The sequence below is a fragment of the Schistosoma mansoni genome, chromosome 3 (genome assembly GCF_000237925.1).
Source record: "Schistosoma mansoni strain Puerto Rico chromosome 3, complete genome".
Taxonomy (NCBI): Eukaryota; Metazoa; Platyhelminthes; class Trematoda; order Strigeidida; family Schistosomatidae; genus Schistosoma; species Schistosoma mansoni.
In genome coordinates, this window is record NC_031497.1 from 2,206,907 (window position 1) to 2,234,532 (window position 27,626).

Here is a 27,626-nt window from a genome sequence, read left to right on the forward strand (position 1 = left end):
ATATTCATTTTTATTATTTTTATCATTTATTGTTACTTCTTGTGTACTAGTCGTTGTAGTGGTTTGTTGATGTTTCATAATATTGCATAAATTTAGTACACTTTCATAAGATGAACGGGCTAGTTGTAACATTCGATAACGCCATTTACGACATAAATTCAAATGAGCATCTGGAAAGTTCCTATATTCTGACTGAATAGTCATGTAAAAATAGAAAATGAGGCAAAGATAGAGAAAAGAATTGCGAAAAGGACAAAATGAATCTGTATGGTATGGACCGTGTCTACCCAAACTTGGACAGTATATATGCACTCACCAAGGTTGAAATTGCTACCATATGACCGATGTTCGGGTACTTTGTAAAAACTCCAGACGTATTGTACAGTTCTATCACATAAACTTCTTCGGTACATTATCACTAAATATTTTTTGAATATTTAGGTGAATTTTTGTTCTCTGAGCTGGATGGTTTGGTCGTGGAGCTATCATTATTTTTCTAAGCAACGTCACCAACAGAAACTTTTGCCTGAAGTCTGTGTTGATGTTGTTCAAAAAAACAACGAAAGCTTCAAGACCAGACCATAAAGCTCAGAGAATAAAACTCCAACTAAGTCATCCATCGGAGCTACAAATATTTTCCATCATTTTTTGAATATTCTGTTGTATGGAATTGATCTTTTTAATAATTGTACACGAGTAGTGTATCTCAGTTGAATAATCCATGATGTAAATTATTGATCAACCCTGTGAAATATCATGAACCTGCTATTATCGAATCCCGCGAGAGTGGGTTCGTGGATGCGCACTGCTGAAGAGTCCCATAATAGGACGAAACGGCCGTCCAGTGCTTCCAGGTTTTCCATGGTGGTCTAGCTTCAATTGACTCATGATCTCAACTCTATAAAAAATTATTTGTTTGAACTGAATAACTATGAATGCTACATCTATCCATACACGCGCTGTTACTAAGAGGTTTACGAATTATTGTGATATAAAATACTGGCGAACTGAGACGAAAATATTACAGCTGGTGAAATATTTTCCGACTTCTATCTTCTTTAAAGAAAAACACGAGAGGTAAATATATTGGACTGTACATAACTTATAATATGATAGGTGGAGAAAAGTACTTGTAGCAAATAAACAGGTAGAAAACTTTTATGATTAAAGAAAGGTAATATACGGTAACTATAAGAATTACTTTTTTAAATACATCTTTTGAATAAAAACGGTTTTCATGCATGCTGACATAATTTGTACAGTGATATAAGTCAAACTAATAAATATATAGACGTAAATTATGTGCAGACAAATAATTGCTTGTATACTAGCAAAGAGACCATATTGTTACTAAATGGCCTTGCATGGCCGGGGGTGAGAAGAACCCGCTCTCCCTCTCGAAATGATATCATATGGTCACGTGTATATAACCACACCCAGGGACATCCTACACACTACCTTCTTCCGTTGAGTGTTGTTTACGAAAGCGAATGTCCAGTGCTTTAGCCGGGGAGTGACCCCTTGGTAAAAATACCCCCTTCGGTTTAAGGACACAGGGAGTATCTCAGCCCACATACAAATCGAAAGACGAAGTGTGGTGCATACATACTTGGTGTCTCCTTGTACAAACTGTTTGTATTTAAATAAATAATAAGATTGACATTAAACATACTTTTTTCACAATTCTAGCACCATATGAATGTAATTGATAAGCTAAGCAACCACGTTCAATTAATAATGTGACAGTATCAGGTTGTAAATATAATGCAACATTAAAACAACGTAAACAACGTGTAACAGCTTCAGCAGAAACTCGTTCAGTTTTTAGATTAGTCTAAAATATAAAAATTAAGAAACGAGAATTTTCGAGCAACACAACACCATCAATATCCCTACTTAGAATTTTGATCAATCATGAAACATTTTCAAGACAATGATCTATTGATACTTTATAATGGATGCAATTAGGTTAAAAGAAAGTAAAAAGTTATTATGTTGACATTTTAAGTTTTATAATACGTGAATGTTTTTTATTGATGAGAAACCTCAACTAAATGATTTCATGAAAATTTCGTTTCATAGTAATCTTCATGATAAAGAAAAAACTAATTGTCAATCGGAACACTACTGAAGAGTGACTGATTCAGCATTGTGCACGTATGACCTTCAGATCCACAGTTTCAACATCTATCATATAACAAATTGCCTGACAGAGTATTACATCAGAGCATAGCTACTGTTAACTAAATTCAACACTAACGTACTAATTAATTTATGTTATTTTACATGTTATTATATGTGACATTATTTCCTTTCAATGATATAATGCTACACAAACAATTGAATAGTCATAAACACGATTATTTTTCTTATTCTAGAAACTGCTGAATAGAAAAGGCATCTTGCATTTGCGTTATTATCAATATACATTTGTGGAGATCGTTGAGTTTTAATTGAGATCACGTGCCCATCAATGTTAGAAAACCATTGAAAACCTGGAAGCACAGTCATTTCGACCAAGTATGGAGCTCATCATCAGCGCGTATCTACGATCCTGCACGAGGGATTCAAACCTAGGACCCTCCATTTAGCCGTGATTATTGGAGTTCTACTGTGTCGGATGTGAGGCAGTTATCAACCGAAGATAATGGAAGATGGTCGTGCGATACCGAGGACTGGTTAAAGATGGACATTAACAACGTTGGATACCGGCTTAGTGGTCTGAAGTTTAAGTGTTCGCGAGTGAGACAAAAGGTCCTGGGTTCGAATCTAGGGTTAGGAATAGCGGATATACAGTGTTGATGATTCCCACACTAGGACGAAATGGACGTCCAGTGCTCCCAGGTTTTCAATGGTGGTCTAAAAATTGGTCGGTTCATGATATCAATTCGCATTATTATTGTTATTCAGTAAGAAGTGCGTCATTAAATAAGCAAGGCCGCATTCCCACAGCTGAACAACATATGGAACTTAAAACAACTGTCAACCAATATCAAAGTCACAATCTTCAACACGAACATCAAGACAGTTCTATCGTACGGAGCTGAAACTTGTAGAACTACCACAACCATTATCGAAAAAGCACAAATATTTATAAACAATTATCTACTCAAGATACACAATGTCTGTTGGCTGGATACCATCAGCAACAGCCTACTGTGGGAGATAAAAAAAAACCGGATTCCAGATGAAGAGAAGATTAGGAAAAGACGGGAGTGGATACAACATGCATTACGGAAACCACCAAACTGCATCGTGAAGCAAGCGCCAACTTGGAATCCTGAAGGAAAACAGAAAAGAGGAAGACCAAGGAACACATTGCGTCGGAAATCGGAAGCAGACATCAAAAGGATGAATAATAACTGGAAACAACTGGAAAGGATTGCTCAGGACAGAGAGGTAGCAGGCGTTAGTAAGTATGTAAGTAATAAGTGACTAGCTAATGAGAGAAGATAGATACATCCATCTATATTAAATATATGAGACTATATAATATTTTAAATTCTTTCTATTATTACTTAAACCTCGATTTCATTCTGTATAGACCGTATGTAGGCTGTGTTGATAACTATTGTTCTAAGTTATAGCAGATTCTCAATCGCTATTTGGACTTTGTATATTTGATGTCAAGTAATTTATATCATGATCTGATATGTCAATCGAGTGCCCAGTCTAGCAATAAGTCTTTTATTCCTGTGTCAAGTCATGCTTATTCTACTGATCGTGATTAAGTCGTATCTATTATCGAGTGTAAACAAAATCTACCTGTGTTTTTTTTATCATATCACAATGCATTTCATTACACAAATAGTAAGTATATAACGTTCATTGAACTTAGTAACCTTGTAGAAGTATGTTTATGATACAATAAACTATGAATAACATTGATAAATAAAATAAGAGGGAATTCTTTACATGAACAATTAACGAAATCAACGTTCAATGAAGCCATTTGAAACTGATTCTTGTAAACGAGTTTTAAATAAGTAGAGTTATAACAGAACCTAAATCACAGCAACATACACATGATCTACTTCTATCAACTGAGTTAACTAAGTTATTATTCGATTGTAGTTAAACATTGTTGATCTAAACTATCACTAAAATGATAGGTTTAGATTAATGGACCAAACAAAGAACGACTTTTGTATAATCTGTATACGACCAGCAAAACTTTAAAAACAAAGCCAGAAGTATTCAGAAAATAAATGATAAAAGTCAGTATGATTTTAAAAACTTACCAAATTTAAAACTTGTTCCAATTCACTTGAATAAATCAAACCTAATGAGGCCCATGTATCTACACGTTGTGGAGAAACACGTAAATCTTGTAAGTAATACTCTACAGCACGACTAGATAAAAAAAACAGAAAATACAAAAACAACAAGTATCAACTGATCAATTCATATCTTAAAAGGATAATGATACTTTATTGATAAATGTTTAACAAGGAAAGTATAATTTGTATTCGTTCAAATGGAAAGAAACAAATTTCCAAATAAAACAAAATGAGAAATTCAGCGTCAAGTAAATTCCAGTAAGATATTGTTTATAAAAGTGTTATATCCCGTGGAGATGTATGAATGGTAACTTTGAGAACTGTTTATGGACCAATATGATATGTATATTTCCTATTGTATAATTGTTAAGTAACTAAACTATTCATATTCGTGTCCCTCATATTATAAGCTTTATTTTGACCCATAGACTATTATTATACGATTTACCGTTCTTGAGTTATCTCTAGTCGTTTACTTACTGTTCCCCCTATTCACAGCCACATTTGGCTAAATGTTGTACAAATGTTATTTTTTATTTTATGGTACGTTGTGTCAGTTTGATTGGTATACAAACCCAGTATGTTCGAGAATAGTGATTCGTATTGCAGAGGCTGTTATTGGTGTTCTGGACTGGGCTAGGCTGAAAGTAGGACTGATAAGTACTTAAGACTGCTCATACGGCTTTTGTGTATCACTGGTGCGATCAATAATTCACTCTCCTCTCATTGGTGGGGATCATCACCTCATATATTAAATAGGGCACGCATGCATGCACTCGATAAAACAAAAAGAAATATTGATTGGATCATATTTAGGATTATAAATATAAGGTTCTTACAAAATTACAAATCATGATTCAATGATCTATTATAAAGGAAAAATAATGAACAATATGAAATAAGTGAATTCATCTCAACTTTTTGTGTACTCTAATACATTAAACATACAAATTGATTTGTATAAAGAAATAAATCTGTCACAATGGTAATTTCACGTGTAACACGAAAAAGGTCACTTAGCTCACTAACGAAGAGAGACAATTATAAGTACCTCCCATATTCATACAAGTTCAGTATATAGGTGAACGGATAGAGAGACCATGATGCAACCGAATGTATTATTTATTTATTTAAACACATAAACATTGGTAAAAGGAGGGACTAAATACACACGCAACACACTTCATCTTCTGATTTATGTGAGGGATGGAATTCTGTCCAAACGCCCAAACCGAAGCGGGTAGTTTTTTTTGAGACCACTTCCCCAGCCTTTGACCTAAACGTCTAATCCACAAGACAGTAGAGCAATGTTAGGAGATGCTGTTACATGGTAGCCGGTGACTAACAACAGTTCCATACATTTTCCCCTCAGGATTCTGGAGCCCATGTAAACCATTGGTTTGGAATCAGAGTTTTCCAACTCCATGAGGTGGATTTTACATACCCATCAACCCGGTTTAAGCGTCAGACATCCGCTTTTCGTCCTCTGAATTTCGTAAAGAATGAGTACAACTTCCCTGTCAGTGAGTGTATACGCGTGTCCAAATGAGAACGTTTCGAGAGGGAGAGTAGACTCTCCTCACCCTCGGCCGTACCAGAGCGTTTGAGGGCGAGGGTAAATAGTGGTATAGCGAAGGTAGTCAATCGAATATGAGAAACATGTGTAAATTATGATTACAGAAGACAAACATGATGAAACTGATAGCGACTACCAAAAACCAATGGTAACGTACTTATATTAATGCCAATAATAATACTAACAATGGTTATAATAGTTGGAATGAATATAAGAGAAAATGGAAGTGGTTGGATGTTCAAATCGAATAATCTTAAAATAATAAAGTTTAGTTAAAACAACCATAAAATAGAGATGGAAACTCGACTAATATTAACAATGAAAGTGTTAATGTAATAAAATAAAAATGAGGTCAGCCAAACAAAACCTAGAAAAAAATCGAAGGAAAGGAAAGCAGTGAGTCAGTCAGCATGGTAGAACCAGGCGAAACACAAGTTCTTTTTGAACACAAAAATTGGGGTTTACGCAACAAATAGCCGCTGCTTCTACATAACACAGAAGTCTACCGGCAGTCTATCTATTTATTTACTGGTAATCTGTGATCAAAAATTCATAAATACGACGGAAGAGGTTGAGTGTAATGTGTAAAAACGCTTTATATTTGACTACACAACAACAAAAATTGATATCGAAATACCGAAGAACCATTTATGTGTAATAAGTGAGTCAACAAATGAGTAATATTTGGTTTAGACAGACGATTTGTTTGAATTTATGAATTACTAAACCAATCTTACATGGTTAACTATGATCTTATTAGGTATTCAACAATACACACAATATTAATGGTGGATCTCGGATACAATATAAAAAACACTATCAAAATCTTGGAAATATATATATATATATATATATATATATATATATATATATATATATATTAAATTCACGAGAACAGATAACATTATCGGGCCTCAGCACAATGCACAGTCTGACTTAAAGCTTAATACATAAACTTTTACTTGGTTAGTGAGTTAACTAAGCATTTCAAAGAAGATTGAATAGGTAGTCATGTGTATTGAAGGAATCATTCAGAGATTTTTTTTTTAAAAAGATTATACTGTACCTAATAACAGAAAGGTAACTCCATAAATGTAAGACCTAAAAACTATCACCCTTAACCCATACTCGCTTCATCAACGTTTAATAAGTAACAATTAAAACAGAGTTCAATGAAGAAGAAGAAGAACAAAATACAACTTACTCAAAATGATTATTTTTCATATAGTGATCAGCGATTAAATAATACATAGATTTGGTCAGAAAACTAGAAGTATAAAAAATAAAAAATTACACAAAATGAAGAAAACGTTTATTGATAAAGAAAAACATTTTCATATGTATAATCCATTAAACAATGATCATTTTTGGAGTAGATGAATCATGATTAATAGTGGAATCCAGAATACTGTCTCGTTCTATTTGTGATACATTACTTGCATAAATATACATTCTAGTATTGATGATTACATTGGGACTAAAGTCCATTGTCAATATGTTATCTCTTGAACTAATGAATCCAGATAGTCACTAGGTTTTTCCAAAAAAAAGGTCAGATGTCTGTATGATTATTAAAAAGTGTTTGAGCTATCCTATGGGTAAATACTCAAACTTGTGACAAAGTAGTTAGATCGAGGAAATCCGCCCTGGACGCACACAGAAAGCCAACAAACGCTGATCGAAATTCTGTCTTCAGTATTGATAACGAGATGATGCAAACCTATGCAAATCACAATATAAACAACGCTTTTGTCCTAGTTTGAGACCATAAAGCAATGAAAATCCAGGAGCTTCAAACAGGATCGAATTCACGACATTTAAACCTCGCGGGCGGTGAGTACGTTGATTCAAGATCAATAACTCAGGATATAAAGGTCAAAATTCATAACTTAAGTCAATTTATAGTTGATAGGCACTACGATTATCTGATGAAATCATTGATTTATTTGTCTTACTTACGATATGACAAGTCTACTGATGATGATCATTACCACTTTTCAAACTTTAACGGTTCTCTAAAAGTCGTGAAATCATCCAATGAGCAACCATATGGAACTCGTATCACCACTTCAGTCGGTTCGCAGTTACATCCAACTAAAATTATTAACCATAGGTTAAATTTTTTTCATAAATCTCAAGTGAAAAGCACATACCTTTGTAATTTTTAACAAGTTTAGTTATTTACAACATACATAAGTCTGATAACAATAAAACTGTAATGAAATAAGTCAGTAATAAATAGTACTCAGAATTATTACCACTAACCTTAATCCTTTAGGAACAGATGGTAAATGTTGAGTATCTTTCACTTTTGATTGAATTATCATGTCTATTTCACTTTTTGGTAAAATTTTCTTTGATTCACTAGTTGATATGAGTTTTGATGCATCACATAAAAATTTCAACATCTATATAAGCATCGAACGAAAAAAAGACAATACCAGTAGAGTATACTATGATATTTTGGGCAGATCCGAATAGTGACTAGCGGTGGAATCCTACTTACGATTCTTCAGCTGGATGTATCTACACCTACGTGTTGATGTTCGCTCTGGGACTTCAACCTATTATCTTTAAGCTCCAAACGTCCAGGCTGTTATCAAATTAGCTAACAGAGCCTATATAGCCATTGACTTGTGCAGTCAAGATGACTTATAATTCAGCTGTAACGAATTGTCAAAGCCAAGGACTACAGCTGATCGGACTTTTTCGATATTTGGGAAATCTAAGAAGACCGTTTCGTCCAACCAGGAACTCGTCAGCTGGATGTTTCAAAGCAATGAGCAAACAATGCCCATATGGAAAAAGAGACTGATCACTTGCAGTCTTTAACAGCAACAGTGAAAAAATTCAAACAACCCTTACGAACGAATTATACGAAAGCATGTTTATTTGTTATCCATGCTCATGATGATAAATGAGGAATGTAGTCGATCTGAATAAACTTAACTGTGTCTTTGGCCTCATTAGCACTAGTAAATAAGGTTATCATCTGCAGTTTGAACTGGTTTTCTCTAGATAGAGTAAGTGCCTATTTCATCTTTTTTTAGCAATTAATACAGATGTCTGAGAAGTCTCATGTTGGGACGGAACAACTATTCAGTGTTCCCTATTCCTCAATGACCCGACCGTTGCTGCTACCTTGACGTGGTGGTCGGGCTTGCCTATCGTGATGAACCAATCGAGCTATACTGGCTGGAACAATCGTTCCTCAAGGTCCTACCGTGTCAGACAGGTAGGTTGAAGAGCGGTAAAACTGAGAGCAGCAAACGCAAGGTCCGAGGGCGAATTTGTACTGCTGACTATACAGGGGTGTGACGGAAGTAAGGTGTTTCCTTCAGACAACCAGCATAACAGCGATGCTGCCTTCCTACAAGGAGAGGTGGGGTTAGAAAAGGTCGACCCTGAAAATGCACACCTCGTCTTATCCTACGGATATCCATCTCCAGCGGTAAGGTCTTAACAAGTACGGAGTTCACACGAAAACTACTCACAAAAAGGTCGTATGTGACCGACCTCAAACAACTGTCGCTTGGGCACTGCGGTCACGCTCTCAGGTCACTAAGACCACCCCTTAACCCGATTTTCTTTTTAGGTACCTCCAGAAGAACCCTTCCACGGTGTGGACAACCGGGAAGTGATAACCGCCCTCATACCTCTAACAGCACTCAGGATGATAATTACTCAATGATATTCCAAATGAGATCAATCTATGATAAATACTATCTGAATTTTAACAAATTAACACATAACACTGAAACAATAAAATTTAGAGTTATACAGAGAAAGTTAACGCTTTGTATTAATTTATTTTACTATGTAATCATGTAACTTTACGCAATTCATTATATGCAGTATTGAATTGATTAACCTTAAGCAATAATGCCATGTGCAGATCCATAACCCTACAAAATATACCCAATAGCACAACACCAAAATATCACGTCACATATGTTAGCCATATTGTATCTGCTTCACTATGAATAGTTTGTATAATTAAAATATCCCATTAAACATTAGTGTATGAAAAAAAGTATTATTACTAATGATAATTTAACTAATCAGTTTACTTCAACATACCTCAGTTGATATAGAAAGTGTTTTAATACTGTCGTATTCTGGGAAAGGATTAGGATAAGAGATCAAGAAAATAACCTTTACACATTCCCAGTCTAGTGACTGAATTGAAAGAAAAAAGAAAGCAAAAATATTAAGGTATGATGAATTAGTAATGGTTGAATTTGAACAAAATTATGACAATATTGTGTGTACACTGATAGTTTAACTGGTACATGATTGAAAAAAAGCATAAAAACAGTGACTTTTTTTTAATTCCATGGGTTGTATGAATTGCAGATTGATCTCAATCGGGATATCATTTAAAACCAGGCACCATGAGACAAGTCTTAAGTTCAAGTTTGGGATTACTCAGTGCTATGAATTCACGACCCCACTAGGGACCGAATCCAGGACCTTCGAGTCTCGTTACAAACCCTCAACTATCGAAATCACTGGGGTCGGTGTTCAACGGTACAACTTCAATTTTAATCAATTTTCAAAATAATGAAACCACCAATTAACCGACAACTATTTCACCATGTCTGAACTCAATAAGTCATAAATTCGTCACTTGAGCATAAAGAATGTCCTGAAATGTAATCATTAACAAGTTGGCTGTTATGATTTAGTACTATAACTAAAATCAATCTGTGACAAATATCAGATAATGGAAAGAAAATCGAGAATTTGTAACCTGTGAAACTATCTTATAAAGAACTGATGTTTTTGTGTCTCGGTTATTATTAAACGTTTGGATTATTGCATCCCTATATTCTCTTAATTACGATCTTTTATTTGGTGCATAAACAATTGGTAAACTAATTACGAATCTAGTACTCAGATTCCTTACACTTATGGTGTTGTTACAATCACTCTGTAATTTAGATTTTATTTTGATGTAAAGTCAGCATTTGACTTTATACTATTGTGCAGGTAATTTACGAATTTAACCAAACTCCAACAAGAAAAATTACTTCCATTAAGTTAGTCTTTTAACCATTGGAAACGGGTATCAAAACATATCCAATGTTGTACTCTATCTACAAATCCAATCTATTTCAGAATTTATTATCGTTACATTATTGTAAAAATAAAATATGGAAAGAAAACTAAGAACTCAGTATATGTACTCTACTTCAATGAGCTTACATATAGACGTTATCAATAACAATTTTGGGTACATCAATAATTCAATATGACATATATGCACTAATGATAGGTACGGTTCCCTCAAATGCCGTGGTACGGCCGAGAGAGGGGATAGTTAACTCTCCTTCTCCAAACGCTCTCACATGGATACGCGTATACAACCACTATCAGGGAAGTCCTACTCACTCCCTTCGCGGCGGGGTGTTGTATACGAAATCGAGAGGAAGGGAAGTGAATGTCCGACGCTGAAACCGGTTTAGTGGGTAAGGAGATTCTATCTATCGGAGTTGGAAGACTCTTATTCCAAACCAATCGTGCACATGGGCTCCACAATCCTGATGGAACAAATAGTATATGAGCCAATCATTGGTCACCGGCTACTAAGGGACCTCATCTCCTGACGTTGCCCCACTGTCTTGTGGATTAGACCTTTAGGTCAAAGGGTGCGGGTGTGTCCCATCACGAAAACCATCTGCTTCGATTTGGGCACCCGGGCAGTATCCCAGCCCTCACACAAGTCGAATGATTTATGTGGCGCATATCTATTCGGTGCCTCCTTTTACCAATGTTTATGTGTTTAAGTTAATAAATAAAATGATAGATAGCTTTTTGCTTAAGTCACCAAGCTATTTTTTATTAGAATACTTCTAATTTAACTTGTATATATTAATCGAAAAAGAATCCAACAGCAATAATTATCCATCACACGATTTGAGACAAGAAAGTAACAAGATCAAAACTAGACATAGTTTCAATGATAGTAAATGACTAATCAGGAAGTACAATCTGGAAACTATGACTACAAATAAAAAATAAGAATAATATTAAACCTTAAAGTTCGAAAATAGAAAGAATGAAAGAAAGAATATAACGGCTCCACTGTAACCGATTTTGAATCATGTCTTCTCACTCATTGATTATGACTAACATATGTGGTTCAAGCAGTAAATCTGTATCCGAGTTAAATTAGTGGCAACATTTCATTAATCACCAACACATTATGGGTAATAAGACGACATAGACAAGTGAAGTGATCAGTTGAACTATACGTCAGTACAGACCAGTTGTGAACATGAGAAACAACTTTCTAGTCCTTTTCGATTAATCCTCAAAATAAATCACAGCTGATGACTATCAAATTCTACGCCCAATACACTAGCTTTTAGAATTGAACAGACCCGATTACTGTAATTGACCATTTTATATTCTTAATTAACCCAAATTAAGGTGGAAATCATCTTTCAGGTATAAGAATTGTTCAGTAATGGAATTATTCAGTCCGTTATATTAAACTTCTAAATGACTATCACATTGCACATGTCCAATCTTCATGTGTTCTCCATAATTTCGATTCGTTCCCATGGTTAAACAAATCCAATATCACTAGTTTTTGTGTCCTCACTACGCGTCGTCAGATTCAGGGTCCCAGTACCAACCATAAATCAGTTAAACAATCCAAAAACATAACAGCGACAAATGCAACACAAATAAATAATAATAATCAAGAAGAAAACAGTAAATAACCTACTCTTTGTTGATCATCAATCGTGGCTGGATTCCACCAATTAGGTTTATTTAAACTATTCTGCTGTATTGGTTGCTGTAAATATGGATGATCGAATATATCAGAAGAAGTGTATAAATTCTTTAAAGTATTAATCCATTCAGGTAAAAAATTAACATAATTATCGACGGATTTGTTTTTGATAGAATCAAAAAGTTTTGCAAAATCAGATGATTCTAGTAATTCCAAGAATAAGTATTTCTCCATTGTTGATTGATAAACAGTAGTAATTTCACGTGTTAATGAACCACCCAATAGACATTTCACAGCACAACTTAATACTTGAGTTAAACAAACACAATCAATTGGCCAAGATTTATAAGTTATACTCTTCTGAAGATCATCTGTACATGCTATTGTATTATCATCCGGAGAAACTGGGTTTACAAATTCTTCATTTGTTTGAAGAATAGTTGAACATTCAGTAGAAACTTTATTAAATGATATAATCTTATCAGTTGGATAATCACTACGATTACCTGTTTCCAGATATGTACGTAAATCAGGTGAATAAAACTTAGCACTTAATAATTGTAGTTGTCTGCTACTTCGTATCACTATCTGTACTAATAATTTCAATAAATCTGGACAGTCACGACATGGAATATTTACACTGGACATTTGATTATAAGCAAATAACACCAGAGACAGTTCATGGAATAAATGTAAACATGCAATACTTGGAGGTGCACTAACCGTTCCACTATATGCATTAACTTTCAATTCAAATGGAATATAATCGACTGGGAATTCTGCATCAAATCGATAAATACGCAATTCAATCGGTAAAGCTGAACAAGGAATGCTGTTTTCGATACTAAAAATAATAATGGTAAATTCAGTTATTACATAAGTAAATAGTATAGGGAATTTGTGAAAATTGTAGAATCTCCATGGTTTAGATCTTAGCTAGACCACCATCGAAAGCCTGGAAGCACTCGACAGTCGGTTGCTTCTAGAATGGAGCTCCTCAGAAGTACGCATTGATGACCTCGTAACCGGGAATCAAGACTACGACCTTTGACCTGACATACGAACGCCTAACCTCTAAACCTTGAGATCACTCTAGTGAGAAACAATAACCAATGAAATTCAACGTTGGCAAGCGTGATATATTTTTCCACACCAGTCAACGGATGAGGGTTGAGCATTATCGTGAATTGATTGAGGCTAGACATTAACACTCTTGAATACTGGCTCGATTGTCTAGGTCTTGGGTCTGATTCCATATGGTGGGGTCTCAGCTGAGCACTGTTGAGAAGTCCCATACTAGGCTGAAAAGGGCATCCAGTGCTTACACGTTTTCAATAGTGGTCTAGTTAAGATTAGATGGTGACTAAAACATAACTAACTATCTAAACAAAAGTGATGCAGACGCTAGAAGATTAAATTAAAAAGGAAAAAAATAATCATAATAAGTGATATATTCAAAAATCTGAAAAATACTAATACGTGCAATTATAATTATAATGAACTTGAAACACTGCATATTATTTCCTCGATACTAGAACTTGTTCATAAAAACTGAAGTGATCAGTTGGTAACATGGTCCAATGGCATCCAAGATAGCTGTATAGGACTAGTAAATGTTGGTACATTAAAACTCCTTGGTCGAGATCTTGAAAATTCTGCAACTCAATGGATTGAGATGTTATCGCTTACTGACTTACTTACGCCTGTTACCCCTCGTGTAGGAGTAAAGGCCACCCACCATCATTCTCCATCCAACCCTGTCCTGGGCAATACTTTCCAGTTGCTATTCATCCTTTTCATTCCGCCTCCAATTCCCGACGTAGTTTGTTCTTCGGCCTTCCTCTTTCCCGTTTCCCTTCAGGATTCCAGGTAAGCGCTTGTCTCGTGATGCAATTTTGTGATTTCCGTAAGGTATGTCCTATCCACTTCCAGCGTCTTTTTTTCTAATTTCCCTCTTCAGAAAGAAACTGGTTTGTTCTCTCCTAAAGTAGACAGTTGCTGATGGTTTCCGGTCACATATAACTAGCTCACAACAAAACCCTATTACAGTTTTTTATTACATTCTTTCTAAAAGTGAGACAACTCACTTTTTAATTGAAAGAAGTCTTTCACGGAGGTATTTTTAAGCAAATTTAGTATTTTATTTAATACTATTTATGCTCAGCTATCGATTGATTGCACAACTCTCCCTTCATTTATCTCTTCACATTATAACTGTCCTATTTATGTAGTGTCACTGGCCAGATACTATCAGCAACAGCGTTTTATGGGAGAGGACGAACCAGCTTCCAGCTGAAGAGAAAATTAGGGAAAGACGTTGGAAGTGGATCAGACATACATTAAGGAAATCGCCAAACTGCATCAAGAAGCAATCCCTAACTTGGAATCCTGAAGGGAAGCGGAAAAGAGGAAGGCCAAAGAACAAACTGAGTCGGGAGATTGAAGTAGATATGAAAAGGATGAATAACAACTGGAAAGGATTGCCCAGGACAGGGTTGAATGGAGAATACTGGTGGGTGGCCTATACTCCTTCATGAGGGGTAACACATGCAAGTAAGTAAGTAAGTAATTTATGTAGCGTGCTTTTGGCGCTAAATTTGACCAGACTTGTTTGTTTAAAATATTATAATGATAATAATAATAACAATAATAATTTGAACACCCCTTGACTAACCAAAAAACAATGAGTCTAGAACATACCAATATAAATGTTCATATATTAATGATATTAATTGTAAATAAAAATTCATTTTCCAATTTGATAGTAAATTCACCGATGTACGTATAATACATATTAATAAATCAATAAGTACAGTTACAGTTCGACAAGCTTCAGAAATTGTTAACCATGATGTTATTTTATTGCTATTCATTTCATCCACTGACATATCATAATCATCATCATGGTTGTTGAAGGAATCCAACTGATTATTTTCTGTGCTGATGCTATTCTTCACCTTTTTATGAAAACCATTGTGACTATCATTATGATCAAAAGTAATTATTACATCATCATCATCATCATCATCATCATCATCATCATCACCATCATCATCATTATTATAAGATGTGAATAATTTTAGTGATAAATTACCATATAAGAATATATCAGTTGATGTATTTAATTTTACAATGGATTGATTGGAATAAGACTCATTATTGTCATTCACATATTCATCACCCATTAATGTCCAACACCTATATGTATATACAGAAAAGATTTTTGATATTTTTTAAAAGTCAAACATTTGGGTAACAAAAACAGGATAGATGAACAAACAATATTATTTATAAATAATGCGACTAAAATTGTAGTGTATTTAACTACGAAATACAACTACAAATACAAGATATAAACAAGTCTGTTATCTCCCAAATCCATTGGTACAGTCGATGGTGGAGAGAGTACACTCTCCCTCTCGATACGCTCTCACATGGACACACGTATACACCCTCTATCAGGGAAGTTCTACTCAATGCCTTCTCACAGCAGCGTCCTTCTTTACGAAATTTACAGGACGAAAAGCGAATGTACGACACTTAAACCGACTCACTGGATATGGAGAATTCACCTCATGGAGATGGAAAACTCTGATTTCTAAAACCAATGGTGTATATGGGCTCCACGATCCTGATGGGGCAATCGGTGTATGAACGTATTGTTATTCACCGACTATCATGGGACCTCATCTCCTAACGTTGATCCATTGTCTTGTGAATTAAACCTCTAGGTCAAAGGCTCAGTATAGTGAGTGGCCTCTAAGAGAACTAGCCACCTGTTTCGGTTTGGGCGTCCGGGAAGTATTCCAGCCTTCACACAAATCAAATACTTTGTGTGGCGCATATATTTTTGGTGTCTCCTTTTACCAATGTTTATGTGTTTAAATAAATAAATAATAAATACTTCGTTAACATTTACTTAGACAAATAAAACTGACTAGTACATGGTCTAAAATGAAATATTATATCATATGTATCATACAATTACAACACTTTCATTAACCAGATGTATTAAAATGTGAGTCTAATATATAAAAATGCAAAATGGGGTTTAACAAATGTTATCCATCCAAAATTCAATAGATTCAAGTTTACAGTTTAGTTATAGTTATTATATACACAAGACTCAATCTACGGTGGTCATTAAAAAGAAAGGTATAGATAATCTTTGATAATTGAACAAGCAAATAAACAAATTAGAATACAAATAATTATACACATACCTATTTAAAAATTTAATTATTTTGATTATAATTGATCCAACACTACGAATAGAACCATCAGTAATTACTTGTTCATCTTGACTTAATCTATTCAATAGAATTAAACACTCCTCAATAATTACAGTACAATAACAATATAATGAGTGAACATTTAAAGAAGATTTTGTATGCACACTACTATCATCTTTATTACTATTAGTAGTTATATGATTAGTTTCACAAGAAGGAGAATTATTATTATTATTATTACGAACAATTTTGTCATTATTTAGTGTTAAATTCATGATTAAGTGTTTCAATGAACCATAGCATAAATCCAGTTGTTTAATGATAGACTGATAATGATCATATGGGTCAGATGAGGATGGTTTCTGAAATAATGAAAAAAAAACAAAGAACAAATATTTGATTTATGCGGAAATATCTTGGCAAGTTAATGTTTGCTTAGATTGTTCTCCAATATATATATATATATATATATCACATAATTACCAATATAGAGGTTTGTGGAGATTATCGAACGTTATCGATAGCACGAACCGACCGAAGTTAAATATCAACTGGGAAGCAGAAAGTAGAAAGCATTGGACAGGTTGGTCCTAGTACGGGACTACTCAGCAGTGCACAACCACACCCCTGTTACAGAGAACTGGAAATAGAACCTTTGGTCTTGTGTGCGAACGTGAGTCGGGTGTAAGTTAGTCGCTTACCGAAAACAATGGTAGATGGTTGCCAAATATCTTGAACTGATCGAGGTTCAACATGTATACTATTAGATTCCGGCACAGTGGTCTAAAAGTTAAGTGTTCACATGCGAAACAGCAGATTCTGGGTTCAATCTCCTACAGTGAGATCGTGTATGCGTTACATACCAGGAAAGAAGATCTGTCCAGTGGTCCCTACTTTTTCATGGAACTCTAACTTATGTTGATTCATGATATTAATAATATATCACAGTTCTGAGAAACATCATCTCGTTGCATTATCTACGTTTCTCTCAAGGATCATTTGTTTCAGATTTAAGCATGAGTAAATTGGAAGTATTGTGATGACATATTCAATGATCAGTGATGTGATTGAAAATACTGACAATAGCATACACCTAAACAGTACATTGATTAACTGGATTTTGCAATTACGTCAATTACGTTTAAATGTTCTAAGACGTGATGTAAAAGCTGTAAGTTTGATAGCTCAAATCTAAAAGATGGGAGGAGAAATCTTCAACATAAGTTTACCTCAATCAAACATGAAATTAAAAATGAAATCCGATTGTTTGTCTGCCTTTGTCAATTGAATGTATATACGATCACTATATATTCATCATTCATTCATTACTGATACCCTTGTATTGAAAAAAAGTTATTTGAATCAATAAAACACTGAATTAGGTTTTCCATTTACATGATAATCTGTTTATCACAATCAATATAAAATGTATATTAGCAGGAGGAGATTTGTCGACATTGTTGAGTTTTATAGCTAACACCATGAAATGACTATAGTTAAACAATTGTTTAAAATCAATAAGCACCGGATAACTGTTTCGTCTTAACATGGGCCTTATTAACAATGCGCATCTACAACACCACAGAGGAAATAACTCATGACCTTCAGGTCTCTTGACGAGCCCTAAACATTTACACCACTGAGCTGGCATTCTGCCTTAGTCATACCGTAATACAAACAATAAATAAATAATTAGATATACTTTCGAAAGTTTATTGATAATAAACATTACTACTGACAAATTTATGTTAACATACTGAATTTATATTACGTTGAATCTGGAATGTTTTAATTAGTTCCGTTACAACAGCTTCATGTTGACCTTCATTTGATAATTGAATCAGGTGATCGAAAGACGAAACATCTTTTAACTTTATCAACAAATGATTCATGTAATCTATATGAATAGGAAATATGTATATTTTTAGATATACTGTATGAAACAACAATATGCTGAAAAAAATATATCCTAGAATAGTTAGTCAATCATTCAATCAGTCAAAAGTAATGCAGAATGTGGAAATCGATAAAAAGACAATGTTCTACAGTTTTCCATAATTCAATGATCTTTCAGTCGATAACAAATTCTTAGTAGTACTGTGGTGTGGGTTACTGATATTCACATAAGTAGTATATGGTGATGGTCGGGCATTGAATGTATTTCAGTAGAAGATCGATAAGGAGAACGAGAACCACACGCAATTGGTACAAAAATGCATGAACAATTATAATCGGAGACTATGGACGGATATTTGCAGAAGAAACAGTCGAATTGAGACAAGTGATTGTTATTTTGTAAATTAACTGTTCACTATATGGTTCTCATGTTTTATTGAGATATTCTGTAATGTTGTGCTCAAATACATTCGATTAACCCCACCAGTGTTCTTGTTCACTACAGTACATCCTTGAAAACAATCAACAGAGCAAAATGATATTTTTTATAAAATAAATATAAATAAGCATGATCAGCATTCTACCATGTAGATTGACTTATTAACAATAAAAAGTTGAATAAAATTCCTATTTATTAGACCAAATTTTTTACATTCATAAACCAGTCTATCCATGAATGAACTTTCGACAAATTTAAGTGCTAAATGGAACTCGACCCCTATACAAAACTACTAAATGCCGTAGTTAATGGTTTGTCAAACGATAAACATTCAGATTTTAATAGATCTACAAAAGTCCAACTGAATTTTGGTCAGTTTTAGTTTATACATGTTAATCCTGTTTAGAATACCGTTATGACACCGGTTTACGTAAGATATATAAAATATGTTTAGCTGTGGAACCCAGGATGAACGTTTCATCCTATCTAGGACTCACCAGGTGGATGTATCAGCATAAGTGTTGATTTTTACTCCAGAACTCAAACTCACTACCGTTCTCTTGAAACGGTATCACGTCATCCACTTGGCTACTGAGACCAAGCAGCCAATCACTTGTACAATGGGTATGAATTTTAACTTAGTTTGTAATGATTCGGATTATCGCAATTGAAATTCGACCAGTCTTAGTCCCGAATAGGACGAAACCTCTATCCTGAATCCCACTGCTAGTCACATTTATCTATTCGATAAAAACTGTCGTCATAATAGTTAAATTATACAATGAATGACGACCAACATCTTCAAAAAAGAAATGGAAGTTACAATAAATACTAAAAATCAACACCATAAAACTGTACAAAAATGTAAATATTATCTCATCATTAGAAAAGAATAATATTATACAATTGAATAGAAAACTTACCAACTGTTAAGTCACCATGATGTACACTATATGATCTAACAACAACAAGCTTGTGTTCTATAATCAGCTTCTTTAGCTAAACAAGGAGAGGTTTTTTTAGATATCACAAGAAAATTATGAAGCAATATGGTAGTATGAATAAATAAGGGTGTCATATTGATCAAAATATAATGAAATACTGTGTTGAAGATAAATAGGTTGTTATCATTACAAGAATATTCGGTGGCAATTAACTGATTAGATGAGCTCCGAATAATTTTTACATATATAACTAATAAATTTTCAATAGTTGAATTCATGAACCGATTTAAGTTAGACCACCACTGAAAACCTGAAGGCAGTGGAAGGCCGTTTCGTCCTAATATGGGACTCCTCAACAGTGCACTCTGTATTAACTCAGAGGTTTAGAGGTTAAGTGTTCGCGCACGAGACCGGAAGTCCTGAGATAGTGTCGCGCGTGCGAACTGCTAAGAAGTCCCATACTAGGATAAAACGGCCGTCTAGTACTTACAGGTTTTCAATGACGGTTTAGCTTAGATAGACACTCATGAATTCAACCATTAGGAAATTATTATAATCTCCACAAATCCACATACTGAATGTAAATTTTCAATAATAACCAGATTATGTAAGTGTACATTACCCAGCTCAAAATTGAAACAAAAAAACCATAACAAACTGATGGCGAACGTAAACAAAATTTATTCTTGTCACTTAAAGCTATCATGGCCATTAATGAGTAAAACAAAGATGAAAGCGCGGTTTGACATAGATAACTATTGACGCAAAGACTAAACGCTTAATGAATTTATAAATTGTCCTCATTCGATCAATGACCACTCCGAACTATTCGAAAGAACATCAGACATTTTGAAGGTGGTAGAAAGTAAATTGATTAGTCACCTAGTCAACATGTTGATGCATAGCATTATTAACTTACTTTATATGCCAGTCCGAAGCTGTATTTAACGCAATGTGGTTTGACCAGATAATACTAATAAAGTTACAACGGAACAAATGTGGTATCCATTTAAAGCCTTAAGGTTCATATGAGAGAACAGTTCAAGCTATTTTATTGTTACTAAGGTATTGCCCTAATGCTATAAACTATGGGTTTGGTGATAGAATATTGTACTTCCCCTGATTTGTGAGCCACAAAGACCAACATCACTACCGAATTGATATAGGCAAGTTAGTCTGAAACTCAATTTCTTATTGCTAAACTACATAATAGTTCAGAGCTATACTATAGAAGTTTATATGACACACTGTCACAAAAATTTGGAACATTAATATAAACCCACTCTCTCTAAACATCCATAAATATCCCATGGAAAAAACTGTTATATCCCGAAGAGTATTATGAATGGTAACTTTCAGAACTATTTATGGACACCAATGTGATATGTATATTTCCTATTGTATAATTGTTAAGTAACTAATCTATTCGTATTCGTGTTCCTCTTATTATAAGCTTTATTTTGACCTATGAAACATTATTATACGATTTATCATTCTTGAGTTATCCCTAGTCCATTAATTACTGTTCCCCCTATTCACAGCCACTTTTGGCTGAATCTTGTACAAATGTTATTTTCTATTTTATGGTACAATGTGGTCTGTTTGATTGGTATATAAACCCAGTATATTTGAGAATAAGGATTCATATTGTAGAGGCTGTTATTGGTGTTCTGGAGTTAACCGGCTGGGCTAGGTAGAGGCAGGACCGTTAAGTACTCTAGACTGCTCGTACGAGTTTCGTGTGTCAATGGTCCGATCGATAAATCACTACTTCTCTAATAGGCGGTATCGTCACGCCATATATATATATATATATATATATATATATATAAACAGGGCATCCAGGCAGGCACACTTGATATAACAAAAACATTGATACGTCTTTTTTGGTATTTTAATCAATAAAAAGTAATGGGCACTAAACATAATTGATAATATAGATGATCAAAAATAAAACGTTTTTACATACAACTTTAAGGAACACAACTTACAGCGAGTACACATTCTTTCATTTCTACATAATCACGACGTTGTGAACTCATTAAATAATGCATCCATAACACTGCAATGATATAAACAAAAAACACCGAAAGCGGGCATGATAAAATCTATAATTCTAGTTACAATAATTTAATATAAATAGAATTTTGAAATAACGTCTGTGTTTTTCCATAAATGAGCCAGGCAGTTAAATCCGAGTTTTCCAACTCCATGAGGAGGATTCTTCATATTCAGTGAATCGGTTTAAGTGTCGTACATTCGCTTTTCGTCCTCTGAATTTCGTAAAAAAGGGCGCTGCTGTGAGAAGGCATTGAGTAGAACTTCCCTGACAGTGGGAGTATACGCGTATCCATGTGATAGCATTTCGAGAGGGAGAGTGTACTCTCCCCACTTTTGACCGTACCAGGGAATTCGAGGGCCAGATCCACCGATTCAATAATGATATTTTGATATAACTGGTAATCATTATAATTATTTGTAACAATCAGATACACTTCTTTGACATGACAAATAAATTGAGATTGAGTAATACATGGTCATGAAGTATTAACTGTTCGGTACAAAAAGATTGTTTAGACGATGACAACTAAATAAACGATAAACAATGTGTACATGATGTTGAACATTCAATGCTTTGAAAACTTTTATAAGAGGTTTCTGAAGAGGATTTCATTAATCTCTACAATTTATTCGATACCGCTTTAGAAGATTTGAAAAATAACCAATATATTTCAGTGGATTTTTCAACAGTGATGGTACTAATGAACAGCTGTTAATTTGGCTATATCCATCAGTGGTTAACGTGTCCAATAAAGCCAATATAACACTACCAATAATATCACTTATCTTCATCTGAGAACCATGAAAAAAATGAATCTAGTCTAGTAGATTTTCTCTGCTAGTAAGTGTAACATCTGAAAACATAACCGCCACGCTTCTCTTCATCATCATTCATAATCGTTTCTTGCCTACAACCAAACTGGATGCATATCTTCACAACAAACTTAAAGTCTATAAATGGTACGTATAATAGGGTTTTCATCAAAATCACCTATAAACAGGTCAGTAGCATCATTTTCGATTCCAAGTATGCTTTGAGACCTTATAAAAAGCCATATCGAATCTGATCACCTCGCCCTTATACAATACATTTCCTTAATGTATACTAACATGAGGCTAGGTAGAAGAACATGTGAATAACCATTGAATGTGTACAGACAAACCCTTAGCTTACTCGCTATTTAATTTGTGATGTCTTTCCTATTTTTGACTTCTATTCTGGAATCACTAAGTATAGATTGTCAATAATTGTGTTAAATGAAGTATTTTTTTAGTATATACTCTGGTTCTCAATATTCGATCGTGAATTACGTCTAGTATAACGTAATCTCGGTCTGTGTACAGTCCATCGATCAGCATATCTTTTAATATGATAAACTTTTATCTTATGTTTAAGATCTTGGTACATAAATTTATTTACAATTCTCGTTCGCTCGAACCAATCTTTTCTGATACCCGACAATAAACCTATCTTGTTAATATATATTACATTACCCGTGGTTAACAGATAAAAAGGAGAATAATAGTGGTACCTAGGTGTTGGAATCGAAGCTAGAAGTTACTGGCATCAAGCTAAATGTGCATTAATAATAATCTAACAAAGGTTTAATAGAGTTGTACAAACACTTACAGTGACTCATAACAATAGGATAATCTGATGACGTTTCTTCAAATCCTGCAAGTAAATCATTTAACACCGAGAATACTGGTGTTGGTATTTCAGTCGGTCTCGAAATCCTAGAAATTTTAAAAATATAATAATTATAACAATAATAATAGTAAAATTACTTTTCTTGTTTAAAATCACACAAACGAACAATAAGATTAATGCAGCATAGGTAAATAAACAAAAATAAACCATACAGATATGGATTTCCTACTAACTGAAGAATTGAAATAGTACAGAACGAAAGGATTATGGTGATTGAAAACTGAACACCATGTTTTGGGGAATTAAACACTGTAAAACAATGTACACTAATTTATCTGTTAATGGAAACGAAGAAAAAATTAAGAGAGCTAAATGTAAAACAATGAGTGGTGGAGTCGTGTTACGTGAGCAATCAGACAATTACAATCGGTGTACGATAGGTTTCAAATGTTGTCTAGCTTAAGTCAGTCTGTGATTTGATTCATCTTCAAACTGAATAATTTTCACGAACCCACTCCAAAATATCAATTCTTTTGAAATTTTGTAAGAATCAATATTTAGTTGCTGTATTATAGTTACGTCGAACACAAATTTTTAAGCTAGCAATGTCTTTTTAAACTCATAAATGAAAAGCGGGAAAAATCAAAACCACCGATTAATGTCTAAGCTTACTTTTCTTTTGATTTCGTTGAATTATGACTGGTAGATTCTAATTCCTCTAAATATAATTCTATATATATAATGTAGAAAAATGCTAAGTGATGTAATTCTGGAGCTACTTTCAAAGCTAAAACATCCTCAGGTAGTAGGCAGGTTTCTGGTTGGATTTTATTCTGATCAATAACAGCTTTCAGTAGCAGTGATGATGATGAAAATGATGAGGAAGGTGGAGTTGTTAATAAATATGGAAAAGACGGTTGTAAACGATCAAATAAATTCAGATACTCAGTTGCGAATTCTAACGACCTAAAAAGAAGCCGAGAAAAAAATATGTGTAAGTGATGACTTAAGTTAAACACAGTTTGTGACAATTAAAATCACAGAATCACTGTGTGTTATAAGTTGTGCTGAAAATAATACGGGTCAGTTGTTGATGCTAATACGTATAAGAATGTAAAGCGGTTATTAGATAACTGAGAAGTAAGCATATAACCACACTTTAAAGATACTCAACAGCACGTAAAATGTAAATAGATAATTATTCTTGCTGTCTTGAGGAAAGCCAAACAAGTATTCCTTACATATTATTTACTTGATATTGGAATACATAATAAAATGACTTATTAAGAAGGATTAAAAAGCCTAATCAACCAATATGAAAAAGTTCCCGAAAATGGGTTTATAATTTTAAAATCATGGCTGAATTGAGCACTAAAAGTTATTTATGACATTATCTATACTAGCAACAGTAATATGATACTTAGACTGAGTGTAGTACACAGAAAAATTTGACTAATGAAGTGATAGTCTACTAGTCATCAATAGGATTCAGCTGTCAGCCAATTCTTTTTTCGACTGTACACTAACCTGTTTACGAGGAGTAGATTCATGTAATTGGCTTTGAGCTATACACTAAGTGAGAGGACCAGTGATACTACCTAGTTGAGTGACAAAAGTAAATAGATAAGGGTTAGAACCTATGACTTGATGATTGAAATTCCGACGCCCTAACCACTGACCTACTTCTTCATACTGTATACTAACGCGGTCAACTTAAAGAAACTATCCCACATTTTAATTTTCAAATAAAAATGGTGCTCACAATAAACAAACCAATGTGTATAAAATAATTGTTAACAAATAATTAAACGAGAAAACTGTTTACCAGCGGTATCCTGAAAGGCGGCTAGTTTGTAAAAGTAATGATATACCAAATGTAATGATATTTGGTTTCATGTTATTCAAAAGAACCAGGAACTCATGGACCGACTTTTGACTCCACATATTCGAAAAATTTGATGTAACTGAAGTAGGAAAATAATTAACAGAAATTTAGGTTAATACATCTTTGATTTGCAAAAGCTGCGGCCTGCTTGAACATCTGAGCTACCTGTTCTTGCTACCTAGATATTTCAACAAGTTATCTAATTTTGTTTATTTTAATACATCATTATGGCTATTATTCGCATAACCTATTCAGGTGGGTTTCTGAAAAGTGTACAACCTTTCTTTGTACAAGCTACAAATATCCAAATCAGAGATATCGTGGTCGCTGGTAATATGCAGCAAAAAGAAAGTAGATTATTTAGATGTCGATTTAGTGGACTTCTAACTTCTAACTGGCGACCACTCAATAGTAGTATACAACCATAACTCTTCAAAAAGTAGACACAGGACCTGAGAGAACAGTATTTAAATATTCGATTTTACTGGAAAATCAGTGCCTTAGTCAAAACATTATGTACTATAAATTTACGGATGGTTTTATACACATTTTTTGGAGCAAAAAGTATTGGGTTCGAGTCCCAGAGTGAACGTCAACCTCTGAGATGCAGGTACATCCAGCTGACGAGTCCCAAATAGGACGAAACGCGCGTCCTGGATTCCACTGCTAGCCACTATCCATCTTTGCTTATAAAGCACTTGGTTAGAGTTTTTCAGATGCAATTCACTATATTAAAAGCTTATCATCCTGTATAGAGTTGTTAAATTTCGCCGTGATCTCAAAAAAAATGTTACTACTAAAATCTGTGATTTGTATGATACTGTTACTGGCGTTAATATTATGATCATAAAAAGTATGTGACAAATACTAATGACCGTTAGCAACAGTTTGCAAGTACTCCAGACAAGCAACCTAATCAGATTAAAAGAATAATATAATGAAACGAAATCTAACGACATGAATTCCTGAAACTTGATACGTGAAAACAATTTTGGTACACATCTTTTGAAATCGCTTCAACACTAGGAATTTTTATACTAGAAATATGTGATTTCCATCTACATGTGTTCATCAGTGATATAATTAATAATAATTGTTATGTCCCGATAAAAATTATGAATGGTAACTATTTATGGACCAATATGATACATATATTTTTATTGTACAATTATTAACTAACTGAACTATTCATATTCGTGTCCCTCTGATTGCAGGCTTTATTTTGACCTATGAACTATTATTATATGATTTATTGTTCTTGAGTTATAACCAGTATATTAATTACTATTCCCCACAATCACAGCTACTTTTGGCTAAATCGCGTACAAATATTATTTTCTATTTTATGGTACAATGTGGTCTGTTTGATTCGTATCTAAACCCAGTATGTTTGAAATATAATGATTCATACTGCAGAAGCTGTTATTGGTGTTCTGGACTTAACTGGCTGGGCTAGGTAGAAGTAGGACCGCTAAGTACTCTAGACTGCTCGTACGGGTTTCGTGTATCATTGGTCCCATCGATAATTCACTGCTCTCCAATTGGCGGCATTATCACGTTGTACATTAACAGGGCATTTAGGCGGTCACAAGTTACAATAATAATAATAATAGATTTTAAACACGATTTTCATTAAAACGTAGTAACTTTCAGTATCCATTGTAAACTCTAAAGCATTAAACATATATTTTCATTTGCTAAATGATTGATTATTAATTACCTACTTCTGAATTAACTTAAGTGCTTCATTAAGATAGTTGAACGTTGAAAAATATAATTAATCCGTAAAATTAACTTATATTTTGCTAATTCATTTTGTATTGGTTATTTGAATCTACCCATTGATATCTAGGACTGCAAGTGATGAGTCCTGGGTTCCATTCCCTCAGTGAACACCAACTCTGGGATGCAGGTACA

General features: G+C 33.9%; 1 protein-coding gene across 1 annotated transcript in view; it reads right to left on the bottom strand.

The window, feature by feature from the left end:
- Smp_166780 (hypothetical protein) overlaps positions 1–27,626 on the bottom strand; it is a gene marked incomplete at its 5' end in the record, with an annotated part of 67,195 nt that overhangs the window by 20,725 nt on the left and 18,844 nt on the right. Inside the window, 15 exons of the mRNA XM_018798873.1 lie at positions 102–192; positions 1,673–1,834; positions 4,242–4,353; positions 7,061–7,123; positions 8,122–8,264; positions 9,937–10,035; positions 12,593–13,445; positions 15,302–15,558; positions 17,079–17,195; positions 18,591–18,730; positions 20,092–20,167; positions 22,104–22,174; positions 23,804–23,910; positions 24,497–24,790; positions 25,650–25,788. Coding sequence (XP_018650719.1) covers positions 102–192; positions 1,673–1,834; positions 4,242–4,353; positions 7,061–7,123; positions 8,122–8,264; positions 9,937–10,035; positions 12,593–13,445; positions 15,302–15,558; positions 17,079–17,195; positions 18,591–18,730; positions 20,092–20,167; positions 22,104–22,174; positions 23,804–23,910; positions 24,497–24,790; positions 25,650–25,788 — 2,724 coding nt within the window. The remainder of the gene's footprint in view (positions 1–101; positions 193–1,672; positions 1,835–4,241; positions 4,354–7,060; positions 7,124–8,121; positions 8,265–9,936; positions 10,036–12,592; positions 13,446–15,301; positions 15,559–17,078; positions 17,196–18,590; positions 18,731–20,091; positions 20,168–22,103; positions 22,175–23,803; positions 23,911–24,496; positions 24,791–25,649; positions 25,789–27,626) is intronic.